At 44.5% G+C, this 12,487-nt stretch overlaps 1 protein-coding gene across 3 annotated transcripts in view; it reads left to right on the top strand.

Annotated features, from left to right (window-relative positions):
• GLIS1 (GLIS family zinc finger 1) overlaps nt 1–12,487 on the top strand; it is a 406,284-nt gene that overhangs the window by 147,080 nt on the left and 246,717 nt on the right. For 2 of the 3 annotated variants that reach the window (XM_063938712.1, XM_063938710.1), the window contains exon 1: nt 7,867–8,292. The exons of the other annotated variant lie outside the window; for it this stretch is intronic. In XM_063938712.1, the coding sequence (XP_063794782.1) occupies nt 8,154–8,292 (139 nt within the window). In that variant the 5' untranslated portion in view covers nt 7,867–8,153. Of the gene's footprint in view, nt 1–7,866; nt 8,293–12,487 lie in introns of those variants that run through there. 3 annotated transcript variants of the gene reach the window in all.

The raw sequence follows: 12,487 nt of genomic DNA, 5'->3' as shown, positions 1-12,487 counted from the left end.
ATCTCGGATACTGTTACAACAGCAGGGGTGGATTCTAAAGATTCCAAAATCGCAGCTGATCCCGACAACAAGTCTCCTGTGCTTAGGGATGATTCTGGACACAGTCCAGAAAAAGGTGTTTCTCCCGGAAGAGAAAGCCAGGGAGTTATCCGAGCTAGTCAGGAACCTCCTAAAATCAGTGCATCATTGCACAAGGGCCATGGTAAAAAAATGGTGACTTCCTTCGAAGCAATTCCAGTCGGCAGATTTCATGCAAGAACTTTTCAGTGGGATCTGCTGGACAAATGGTCCGGATCGCATCTTCAGATGCATCAGCGGATAACCCTATATCCAAGGACAAGGGTGTCTCTCCTGTGGTGGTTACAGAGTGCTCATCTTCTAGAGGGCCGCAGATTCGGCATTCAGTTTTGGATGTTGGTGACCACGGAGGCCAGCCCGAGAGGCTGGGGAGCAGTCACACAAGGAAAAAATTTCCAGGGAGTGTGATCAAGTCTGGAGATTTTTCTCCACATAAATATAGCTAAGGGTAAATTTATAATGCTCTAAGCTTAGCAAGACCTCTGCTTCAAGGTCAGCCGGTATTGATCCAGTGGGATAAAACATCACGGCAGTCGCCCACGTAAATAGACAGGGCGGCACAAGAAGCAGGAGGGCAGTGGCAAAAACTGCAAGGACTTTTCGCTGGGCGGAAAATCATGTGATAGCACTGTCAGCAGTGTTTCATTCCGGGAATGGAAACTGGGAAGCAGACTTCCTCAGTAGGCACGACCTCCACCCGGCAGAGTGGGAACTTCATGGGGAAGTTTTCCACATAATTGTAAACCGTTGGGAATTACCAAAGGTGGACATGATGGCGTCCCGTCTGAACAAAAAACGGGACAGGTATTGCGCCAGGTTAAGAGACCCTCAGGCAATAGCTGTGGACGTTCTGGTAACACCGTGGGTGTACCAGTCGGTGTATGTGTTCCATCCTCTGCTTTTCATACCTAAGGTACTGAGAATTATAAGACGTAGAGGAGTAAGAACTATACTCATGGCTCCGGATTGGCCAAGAAGGACTTGGTACCCGGAACTTCAAGAGATGCTCACAGAGGACTTATGGCCTCTGCCGCTAAGAAGGGACTTGTTTCAGCAAGTACCATGTCTGTTCCAAGACTTACCGCAGCTGCGTTTGACGGCATGGCGGTGGAACGCCGGATCCTAAGGGAAAAGGCATTCAGGAAGAGGTCATTCCTACCCTGGTCAAAGCCAGAAAGGAGGTGACCGCACAACATTATCACCACATGTGGCGAAAATATGTTGCGTGGTGTGAGGCCAGGAAGGCCCCACGAAGAAATTTCAACTCGGTCAATTCCTGCATTTCTTGCAAACAGGAGTGTCTATGGGCCTCAAATTGGGGTCCATTAAGGTTCAAATTTCGGCCCTGTCGATTTTTCTTCCAGAAAGAATTGGCTTCAGTTCCTGAAGTCCAGAAGTTTGTCAAGGGAGTATTGCATATACAACCCCCTTTTGTGCCTCCAGTGGCACTGTGGGATCTCAACGTAGTTCTGGGATTCCTCAAAACACATTGGTTTAAAACCAGTCAAATCTGTGGATTTGAAACATCTCACATGAAAAGTGAACATGCTCTTGGACCTGGCCTGGACCAGGCGAGTGTCAAATTGGTGTTTTTTTTTTTTTTTTTTTTCTCTCTCAAAAAAGCCCATATCTGTTTGTCCATTCGGACAGGGCAGAGCTGCGGACTCGTCCCCAGTTCTCTCCCTAAGGTGGTGTCAGTGTTTCACCTGAACCAGCTTATTGTGGTGTCTTGTGCCTACTAGGGACTTGGAGGACTCCAAGTTGCTAGATGTGGTCAGGGCCCTGAAAATATAGGTTCCAGGACGGCTGGAGTCAGGAAAACTGACTTGCTGTTATCCTGTATGCACCCAACAAACTGGGTGCTCTTGCTTTTAAGCAGACTTTTGCTAGTTGGATGTGTAATACAATTCAGCTTGCACATTCTGTGGCAGGCCTGCCACAGCCAAAATATGTAAATGCCCATTCCACAAGGAAGGTGGGCTCATCTTGGGCGGCTGCCCGAGGGGTCTCGGCTTTACAACTTTGCCGAGCGGCTATTTAGTCAGGGGCAAACACGTTTGTAAAATCCTACAAATTTGATACCCTGGCTAAGGAGGACCTGGAGTTCTCTCATTCGGTGCTGCAGAGTCATCCGCACTCTCCCGCCCGTTTGGGAGCTTTGGTATAATCCCCATGGTCCTTTCAGGAACCCCAGCATCCACTAGGACGATAGAGAAAATAAGAATTTACTTACCGATAATTCTATTTCTCGGAGTCCGTAGTGGATGCTGGGCGCCCATCCCAAGTGCGGATTATCTGCATTACTTGTACATAGTTACAAAAATCGGGTTATTATTGTTGTGAGCCATCTTTTCAGAGGCTCCGCTGTTATCATACTGTTAACTGGGTTCAGATCACAGGTTGTACAGTGTGATTGGTGTGGCTGGTATGAGTCTTACCCGGGATTCATAAATCCTTCCTTATTGTGTACGCTCGTCCGGGCACAGTACCTAACTGAGGCTTGGAGGAGGGTCATAGGGGGAGGAGCCAGTGCACACCACCTGATCCTAAAGCTTTACTTTTTGTGCCCTGTCTCCTGCGGAGCCGCTATTCCCCATGGTCCTTTCAGGAACCCCAGCATCCACTACGGACTCCGAGAAATAGAATTATCGGTAAGTAAATTCTTATTATATATATATATATGGAAAAAGAGATAATACTGCGCCACTTGTGTTGATACCAACGATAAATAACCTTAAATATATAATATAACCTTATATATACAATAGTACTGACACTCCCTAGGACCTACAGGGCGTCTGCTTGCCCCCAAAAAACAGGGATGGTGGTTCCCTGTAACATGAAGTTAGTAACACACGGGGGGGGGGGGGGGGGGGGATATAGCGACCACTGGTGTCGAAATAAATTATTCTAACAATATATAAATATGAGAATAGTTTACAATTTATTCACATACAATAAAAATTAGAATTTAAGAATATTTGTACAGAACATCTCTTTAAAAAAATGGGATAAAAAACAATATGCACAATAACTTCTAAATACGTAAAGTGCCAGTTGCAGTAAATAAAAAGATTTTGCTTATCTGAGTATAAGTTTACTACCAGGTTTCCAACGCGTTTCGTCACACAGACTTCATCAAGGGGTCAGACTTCATCAAGTGCAGTCTTCGAGCACTGTGTATATATATATATATATATATATATATTAGTGGTACTGAGCGCTCCCCCTCTTTCTAGCCAAAGCAACCAAGTCACAACTAAAATCAACAGTCCTGTCCCACTCACTCCACTTGTTAAAGGGGCGGCTGCTCTTCTCCAAATTGCCAGTTGTTTCCAAAGCGGGCTCAATAGTTCATCTGTAAAAAAGTGAAAAAAGCGGCTCCTAGTGCAGTATCTCTAAGGACACAATTTTCATCCACCACCTCCTGACACCTATTAAAGTGTGCAAGTACCGTGTCCGGTGGTAATCCAACCACCCTTTCACAGGCAGATTTAATATAACCACATGTAGTTCAGCAAACACAGATTGTCCACGATCCCAAAATCCAAGTATGCACTAGGAGGCGCTTTTTTCACTTTTTTACAGATATATATATATATCTATATCATAGGCGTGTACAGGAGCTTATCCGGGTATGCAGCCCTGGGACTTCCATCCTCCACTGATTCACAAACTAACAGCTCTACCCCTTGCTCTGAGATATATATATATATATATATATATAGATATGGGTAGATAGGGGTACTGGCGACCAGCTGGTGTTTTTATATATCAAAAATATTTAGCGGACTGGAGTATCAAATATATAAGGACTGGATTAAGAAAAAACTCCTTTTTATATAAAAGAGAATTTAGCAATTTATTTTACAAATAATAAAAAATATATATATATAAAATATTCAACACTTGCTTTCTAAAAGATACATATAAAACCGATTCCTCTACAAATATAAAAAATGTATTAAAACGGATTATATAGTAAAAAGCAGTTGTATAAAATTATTTTAAGACATATATTGGAAGGAAAAATAAAAATTTTCTTAAAAAATTAATAGTTAGTAACAAGCAGCTTATCTTTGGGTGGAGGGTCATACAGGAGATCTCCTGTATGACCCTCCACCCAAAGATAAGCTGCTTGTTACTAACTATTAATTTTTTAAGAAAATTTTTATTTTTCCTTCCAATATATGTCTTAAAATAATTTTATACAACTGCTTTTTACTATATAATCCGTTTTAATACATTTTTTATATTTGTAGAGGAATCGGTTTTATATGTATCTTTTAGAAAGCAAGTGTTGAATATTTTATATATATATATTTTTTATTATTTGTAAAATAAATTGCTAAATTCTCTTTTATATAAAAAGGAGTTTTTTCTTAATCCAGTCCTTATATATTTGATACTCCAGTCCGCTAAATATTTTTGATATATAAAAACACCAGCTGGTCGCCAGTACCCCTATCTACCCATATCTATTTATCTCCATACAGCATCTCACCAATGCTGTAAGACTGCTTAGAGGACGGCTGACACCCTATTACCTACAAGGGAGTGTTTTTTACATATAAATATATTCAATTTCAGGTATTGTTTTCCCTCACATGTGGCGCTTTACTCCTATTTTTTACATATATATATATATATATATATATGGTCCGTATTTTTCGGACCATAAGACGCACCTGACCATAAGTCGCACCTAGTTTTTAGAGTAGGAAAACAGGAAAAAAATATTCTGAACCAAATAGTTCCAGTTCTGTGTGATTTCTCATTAGACTCATACAAGCATTTGCAGATTGTGATTCTGTACAGTGCAGCCTTCTGTCGGAGCCAGCATACACATAGACACACACACACATCAGAGCCAGCATACACATAGACAGACACACACACACACACACACACACACACACACACACACACACACACACACACACACACACTGTAGACAGTACTGTAGACACAGACCCAGTGGTTCCCTGTGTCCAGGCTCTCAGCTAACGCTGCCCGCGGTGCACTCCTGAGGAAGGAGGAGGTGGGGGGGGGAGCGGGGGAGTCGCATGATGCCGGCTCTGCTGCTGGGCTCTGAGATGACGGCGCAGCAGCATCCAGGACCCGCCGCTACCCGCACACTCCATCTGCGATGGCTCTCCACATCTTATTCGCTCCATAAGACGCACATACTTTTCCCTCCACATTTTTGGGGAGAAAAAGTGTGTCTTATGGTCCGAAAAATACGGTAGACTGCTCACCTGGGCCGTCCAGTCTATGTCCCGGAAGGGAGGGCGGACAGAGAAGTCCATAATGCGGCGGAAGGGTGAAGTCTCATATATGCACTTTTACACAGTCATTTAATGTCAGGGAGAACATTTTTTTGTGTGCTTTTTTTTGTTTCATCAGGGGTGTCCTGCAGATGTTACACGGGACTCCATTTGGTCTCCCCTATTGCCAGCGCTTATAGATCCAGTATAAGGATAAAAATCTTACCAGGTGGTATTGGCATAGGCCAGCGGGAATATCCCAGTGATGTCACGTGATAGGGCCTGATTCTGTGGCACTCAGTGTCGATAGTCACTTAGTTCAGTGAATTATTCGCTTCTGCGCGTGCGTGAAAATGCCTAAATACTATGGTGCATGCGTTACACAGTGTGCGCACAAAGGTGCAGGCCTGATGCAAAGTTGGACATACAGTTTGCAGGGTGTATCTAGCTTGTTTTCGCCCTGCACGTGCTTCAGTACTGCATGCATACAACTAGGGCGATGCAGAGTCATATGCGTTTCAGTGGCATCTTCACTTATGACTGAAGAGGTGTAACAGGGCATTCTCACCCAGGAAGGGTTGTTTTCTGTTCTCCAACCCGTTTATTAAATTATTATTTTTTCAGTATAATAATGGAGAAGGGTTACAGAAAGTGATGGGGATGGGGACGGAGAAAACATTACATGTCAATCAAGCAGCATATAAATGACCACTTAACGGGATAATATTTTTTTCAAAAATGTTCCCTAAAATGTACATGTTTTTTGTCATAATCATGACTTGACTTAAAATGGTTAGGTAGGTACAGGTGCGCCACTATGGTCTGTGACACCCGAGTCTAGCAAAAAGGGGTCGTGCCGGCAAAAATGTGGCCTAATAAAACCCTGTTCATCGCTCCAGGGGTCCTGTAGTTGCTGGAATGCCCATGGGGACTGTCTGGGTGCAGTGTGACAGGAGCTGAGTGCTGCACGTAATGTTAAAGTGCAGCACCCGTCTCCTGTCACTGAGGAGGAGCTGGAATGTTGGTGTCACAACTCGGAGGATGACACCCAGGTGTGGCCTGCACCCCCCAGTGACGCTACTGGGTTGGTAGGTAGGTAGATAGATAATAGAGTTGAAACAGGAAAGTCTGTTCTACTTTAACTATTCTTTAACGGTATAAAACTCTCCCCTCAGTTACACTTCTCACAGGACTTCACAATCCTGCAAGAAGAGCAAGGGGTTGGGCGATCCTAACAATCACCCATCACTGATGTCTGGGCACGGTGAGAGATTTGGGGAAGGCATGGCTGCAGGGAGACTATCGCCAATCACCGTGGTCATAGGGAGTTGTGACTGCTGTTATACATTAGAAATTTGGCTGCAGGAAAAGAATCCCTTCCTGTAGCCAAGGCCGAGGAGAGATGGAGGAGGCTGAGTGTGGAGCCATGGGTCAACAGGTGCAGGCCAGTCTGCTGGAAGATTACCTTCCAACAGCCGCATGTTGGCGTTTCTGACAACGTCTCATTTAGGAGTCTATTCATGAAGCAGTGATAAAAGTGGAGAAGTGAGCCAGTGGAGAAGTTGCCCATGGCAACCAATCAGCTGCTCTGTCTCACTTTATAGTATGCAAATTATAAATGTTACGTCAATACTGATTGGTTGCCATGGGCAACTTCTCCACTGGCTCACTTCTCCACTTTTATCACTGCTTCATGAATAGCAGTCACTTTTAAGGTAGATTCCCCATCAGATTGCAGAAGTGCCAGCCGCTAAGGCAGGGATATGCAGTGTTAGTTATGATTGGTAACATTTCATGATGTACCTGTTACCACACATGTGTAAATCTGGCTAACAATGTCAGTTCTTAAGCAGAGACATTGGCCCTCATTCCGAGTTGTTCGCTCGCAAGCTGCTTTTAGCAGCATTGCACACGCTAAGCCGCCGCCTACTGGGAGTGAATCTTAGCTTAGCAGAATTGCGAACAAAAGATTCTCAAAATTGCGAATAGAAATTTCTTAGCAGTTTCTGAGTAGCTCGACACTTACTCTGCCACTGCGATCAGTTCAGTCAGTTTCGTTCCTGGTTTGACGTCACAAACACACCCAGCGTTCGCCCAGACACTCCCCCGTTTCTCCAGACACTCCCGTGTTTTTCCCAGAAACGGCAGCGTTTTTTCACACACACCCATAAAACGGTCAGTTTCCGCCCAGAAACACCCACTTCCTGTCAATCACACTCCGATCACCAGAACGAAGAAAAAACCTTGTAACGCCGTGAGTAAAATACCAAACTTCTTAGCAAATTTACTTGACGCAGCCGCAGTGCGAACATTGCGCATGCGCAGTTAGCGGAAAATCGCACCGATGCGAAGAAAAATAACGAGCGAACAACTCGGAATGAGGGCCATTGCTAGAACAAAAGATCCATTTTTATATTATTGTAAACCCCTCTTACTGCTGCTGAGGATTGGCAGTGAAGGGATTAATTTATGTTGCAGATTGTAATAGCAGCAGAGAGGAGGGTTACCATGGAGACAGGGTGCAGTGCAGAGACTAGGAGGAGCACATGCCACAGGTGTTTCTGGAGCCTTGAGAGACTGTGATAGTTGACTGAGTTAGTGAAGAGAGGTGTGAGGTACCTGGCTGAGGAGTTGACTGAGTTAGTGAAGAGAGGTGTGAGGTACCTGGCTGAGGAGCGGGGGTCACTGTCCTGTAAGAGAGCAGAATTCCTGTCACAGAAACAGAGGCGTGTTATAGAAAGCGGAGAGAGGAGCGTGGCAAGGAGCAAATTGTGAGGGGGAAGGAGTAAAAGAGCAGGAGACGGGGAAATGATGAGCCAAGACAGCACCTTTGACTTTAACTGCCCATTGATTGGGCAAGAAGAGCTCTCCATAATATTTCCTTTGACGCTAGATATAGCACAGGCAGCTTGTAGTGAGCTGTCTTGGGAGAGCTTACCCGAAGAAGGTGAGTCTGTTATAGTGTATCAGCCTTCCAGCTGACTGACCTACTGTATACAGTTAGGACAGAAAGATAAATAGGAGGCAATTCAGTTAGTTGAGATGCCCATGATGCCATTGATGAAGTGCACCGGAGGGCCTGATTCATATGTGGTTGGAGAAGGTTGCTATCACTGCTGCTTACATAGAAGCAGCAGTGATAGCACTAAAACAGTAATGCAGCAGGGGGCGTCACGCCTCCTGTATGCATTACTGATCTGAGCTGCGTCTTAGGACGCAGTATTGGATAATCTCTGACACCATCAGGCGGCAGGATGACTCATGACCCATGGCGTCGCGCAAGCTGGCCGTCTCAGGAGCAACCTAGAGGCCAGGAAATGTCTGTCCTCTGACAGAGATCTTGGCCTCATCTCTCCCCCGCAATGACGGCGACACACCTCTGTCGCTGCCCGCTCTTTGCCCCCAAACGGCATCATACTGTCAATCACTGACAGTGTGATGCCGTCCTGCGTCCGTTGTCGCAGATCCGTACTGCACATGCACAGTACGGGTCTGGAGCATACGCATACCAAACTTCAGTACTTTGTGCTATGCGCCGCAGGTCCGTCAGGCCCATAATCTGCAGTTACAGTACCCCCTAAATTGTGTATTAATACTCCTATGGGTCTGCAAACTAAAATGCGCAAATTAGGTGGAAGTTACCTTTCATTTTGTTGATGTCCTATATGTGTGGCCAACTTGTACTCTAATCATGTTGATTGGCCCCACTCAGCATAACACTAATTACAGTGGTGCCTGTGATTAATGCCTAGTTCTTCATTAAAATCTCTATTAATTAGTCACTTAAAAATAAATGTAGAACAAAATAAGCATTTGCCATTGGGCCTAATTCAGATCTGTTCGCTCGCTAGCTTTTTTCGCTGTGCATCGATCAGGTAACTACTGCGCATGCGTATGCACCGCAATGCACAGGTGCGCCGTATGGTTACAAAGCAGATCGTTGTTGTGCACTGGTTCTAGCGAAGAACCATTCGTACAGCCGTTCGCAAGGAGATTGACAGGAAGAGGGCGTTTGTGGGTGGCAACTGACCATTTTCTGGGAGTGGTTGGAAAAACGCAGACATGTCAAAGCGTTTGCAGGGCGGATGTCTGACGTCAATTCCGGGCTCGAATAGTCTGAAGTGATCGCAGCAGCTGAGTAAGGTCAGAGCTACTCAGAAACTGCACAAGCTGTTTTTGTACAGGGCGGCTGCACACGCGTTCGCACACTTGCAAAGCTTAAATACGCTCCCCTATAGGCGGCGTCTTATCTGTTCGCAGCGCTGCAAAAAATAGCTAGCGAGCGAACAGATCTGAATTAGGCCCATTGTCTGTACAGTATTTTAGTAAATGTTTAATGATAGTTCCTTTTGCATTTGTATCTGTATCTAATTTCTTGTGAATGCTTAATTAGGAAAAATATGTACTGTCTCGTCACACTCAATTTTATGAGACATATGCCAAAAATGTTAAATATTTGGATGGTTTTTTTGGGGACAATAGACAGCTTTGTTATTTTTATGTTCAAACTATTTTTTTTAATAAATAACTTAATTTATTCTGTAGTTCTAAATTTGGATTTGTACTTGCAGATTTATATTTTTTCCATGCTTTTCCCAGATATAATAACAACAATATAATAAAGAGTACAACAATGTTTAAACCACACAATTTGTATTTAAAGTTAGAACCTTGTTAAACATTTTCAACATGTACTGTCCCGAAGGTATCTCCAAAAATGTGTACAAATTTTCACAACAATTTATGAATGTAAATTACGCAAGATGTTAAGTAGAAAAATCGTTTAACAGTGAACGCAAAAGCCACTGGTTCACATATATAAATATAGGAGTCCACCTCTACGAAACTTCTGTTTGGGCATAACCTGGGATGTATGGAGGATTAGGAGATTATGCAATGTGTATCAGAAAACTGAGGTGGGGAACCAGATACAGTTCCCTTCTGACAGAACTCTTTATTCGGGAAACCATTTCAGAGGATAGCCATGGATTTAGTTGAACCTCTACTGAAGGTCCAGCACTCTATTCTGATATTTGTAGACTTTTCCACCTGGTACAATGAAGCCCTTTCTACCACAGATGTTTGTGAAGTCTGGATGGACAATTTTACTTGGATGGGGTTTCTTAATAAGTAAAGTTCCCAATTTCAGTTGGACTGTGGAATAGGATGTGCTAACACTGGACCACCCCCTAAAACATCTAAGTAAGTGGTCTATGAGTTTCAATAGAGCTTTTTCACATCTACTTTTCAAATATGTTATCTCTGAGGTGATAGAATGGGAGGGTTCCCTGCAACAGTTCCTATGCGCTGGCTGGAAAGTATAATTGAAGTCCACAGGCATCTCCCCTTTAAAGCTGCTATATGGAAGGTGGGTTCAAGGACTTGCTTGAATTCGTCCAAGAAAGTTGGAAAGAGAAATTAATTTTCAATTACTAGGGGTGGTAATCTGTCGGATGGCACAGGTTAGGCAGAAATTACGTTATCACTGCTGTGTCTGAGGCAAGTAGCTGGTCACAGGGCAAATAATACTTGTTCTGGCCCCATTCCCAGGAAAAAACTCTAAGTTGCATGTTCTGGCCTATATACTTATCCAATGCCATGTGCAACTGCACACTGTTTACGGGGTATCCTTTGACCCAGGTCAAGGGCATACGGTTGGTGTAATCAGGCCCGGAGTAAGCCTTCGGGGGGCCTGGGGTACTTAAGGTAGGGGGGCCCTCTTGTCAGGACCACCCCCCCTGGTTATATGTTTGTGTGTGTGTGTGTGTGTCCTCCTCCCGCACCAGCAATTCCCTGTATCCACACCCAGAGCCAGATTTAGACCATCAGTTTGGGTCCCCCCTCCTTCAACTGCATGCAGTTTCTCACACACACACACACACACACACACACACACACACACACACACACACTGCCCCCATAGCAATACACACATGCTGTCTCCTATAGCCACACACACACACACTGCCCCCATAGCTGCACACACACACTGCCTTACTGACATGTAAACGATACCTCTTACTGACAGATACCACTTAATGGGGCAGGTGTTTTATCCCTTCAGAAAAGTTTGTTATGTGCATGCTGTCACTTCTCCACATTAGCGCGCTGTTTTGTACTCATCCTTCACTGAAATGTATAAACGCTCCTCTGGCCGGTAAAAGGATTCGTTATGTGGCAGGGGAGGCGATGCAGTCACATCTCTCTCTTCGCCATTCGTACTACTGTGGAGCATGTGCAGTGTGCTTCTTTCCCAGTGGTCCCCGCGCCTGTGTTTCTGCACATGCGCGCTTGACAGGGAAAGATGCCGGGGAAGGACGCTGTGTCTGGCCAGGCAGTGCACATACAATAACGTTTTAGCAAACACAATTAAAAATAAAAACGGATTAGAAGGAAGAACGAGGAAATGCCTGCAACACCAGGCCGGAGGAGGCGAAGAGTGCAGGGAGGCGAAGAGTGCAGGGAGGCATAACGTGGCGAAAAGCGCAGTGCCCCCCTTCATACATTATGTATGGTTCGCCTTCCTATGCCCACAGCGCGGGATACGTTACAATCCTGTGCGCTGTGTGCATTCGTTAAAACTACACTGACAGCCGGTTCTTACATCAGGTAGAAGCGGAGAAACTTAGCGTGTGCTATGTGCACAAAGGCACATAGCACACATTCTTACATCTGCCTCACTGACACAGACATATCTTAGATAGAAACACTGACACACACACTTAATGGCACAGACACCGCTTACTGACACACACTTAACGACACAGACACCTCTTACTGACAAAAACACACTTACTGACAGACACCCTTGCTGACAGATATGCCTTACTGACACATACACCACATTTTGGCACATACATACTGACAGCCACCCCTTACTGATACAGATACAAGTTACTGATACAAACATTTACTGACACTATTTATTGGCACATTATCATACATACGTACAGACACACCTTACTGACAGAGATAAAACTTACTAACACAGATACCAATCACTGACACACACACACACACACACACACACACACACACACACACACACACACACACACAATGCAAAAAAAATAAGATTTTACTCACCAGTGAATCTATTTCTCGTAGTCCGTAGTGGATGCTGGGTACTCCGTAAGGACCAT

Source organism: Pseudophryne corroboree, chromosome 9 (assembly GCF_028390025.1).
Source record: "Pseudophryne corroboree isolate aPseCor3 chromosome 9, aPseCor3.hap2, whole genome shotgun sequence".
NCBI classification, from domain to species: Eukaryota; Metazoa; Chordata; class Amphibia; order Anura; family Myobatrachidae; genus Pseudophryne; species Pseudophryne corroboree.
This window is presented reverse-complemented; position numbering and strand designations above follow the sequence as displayed.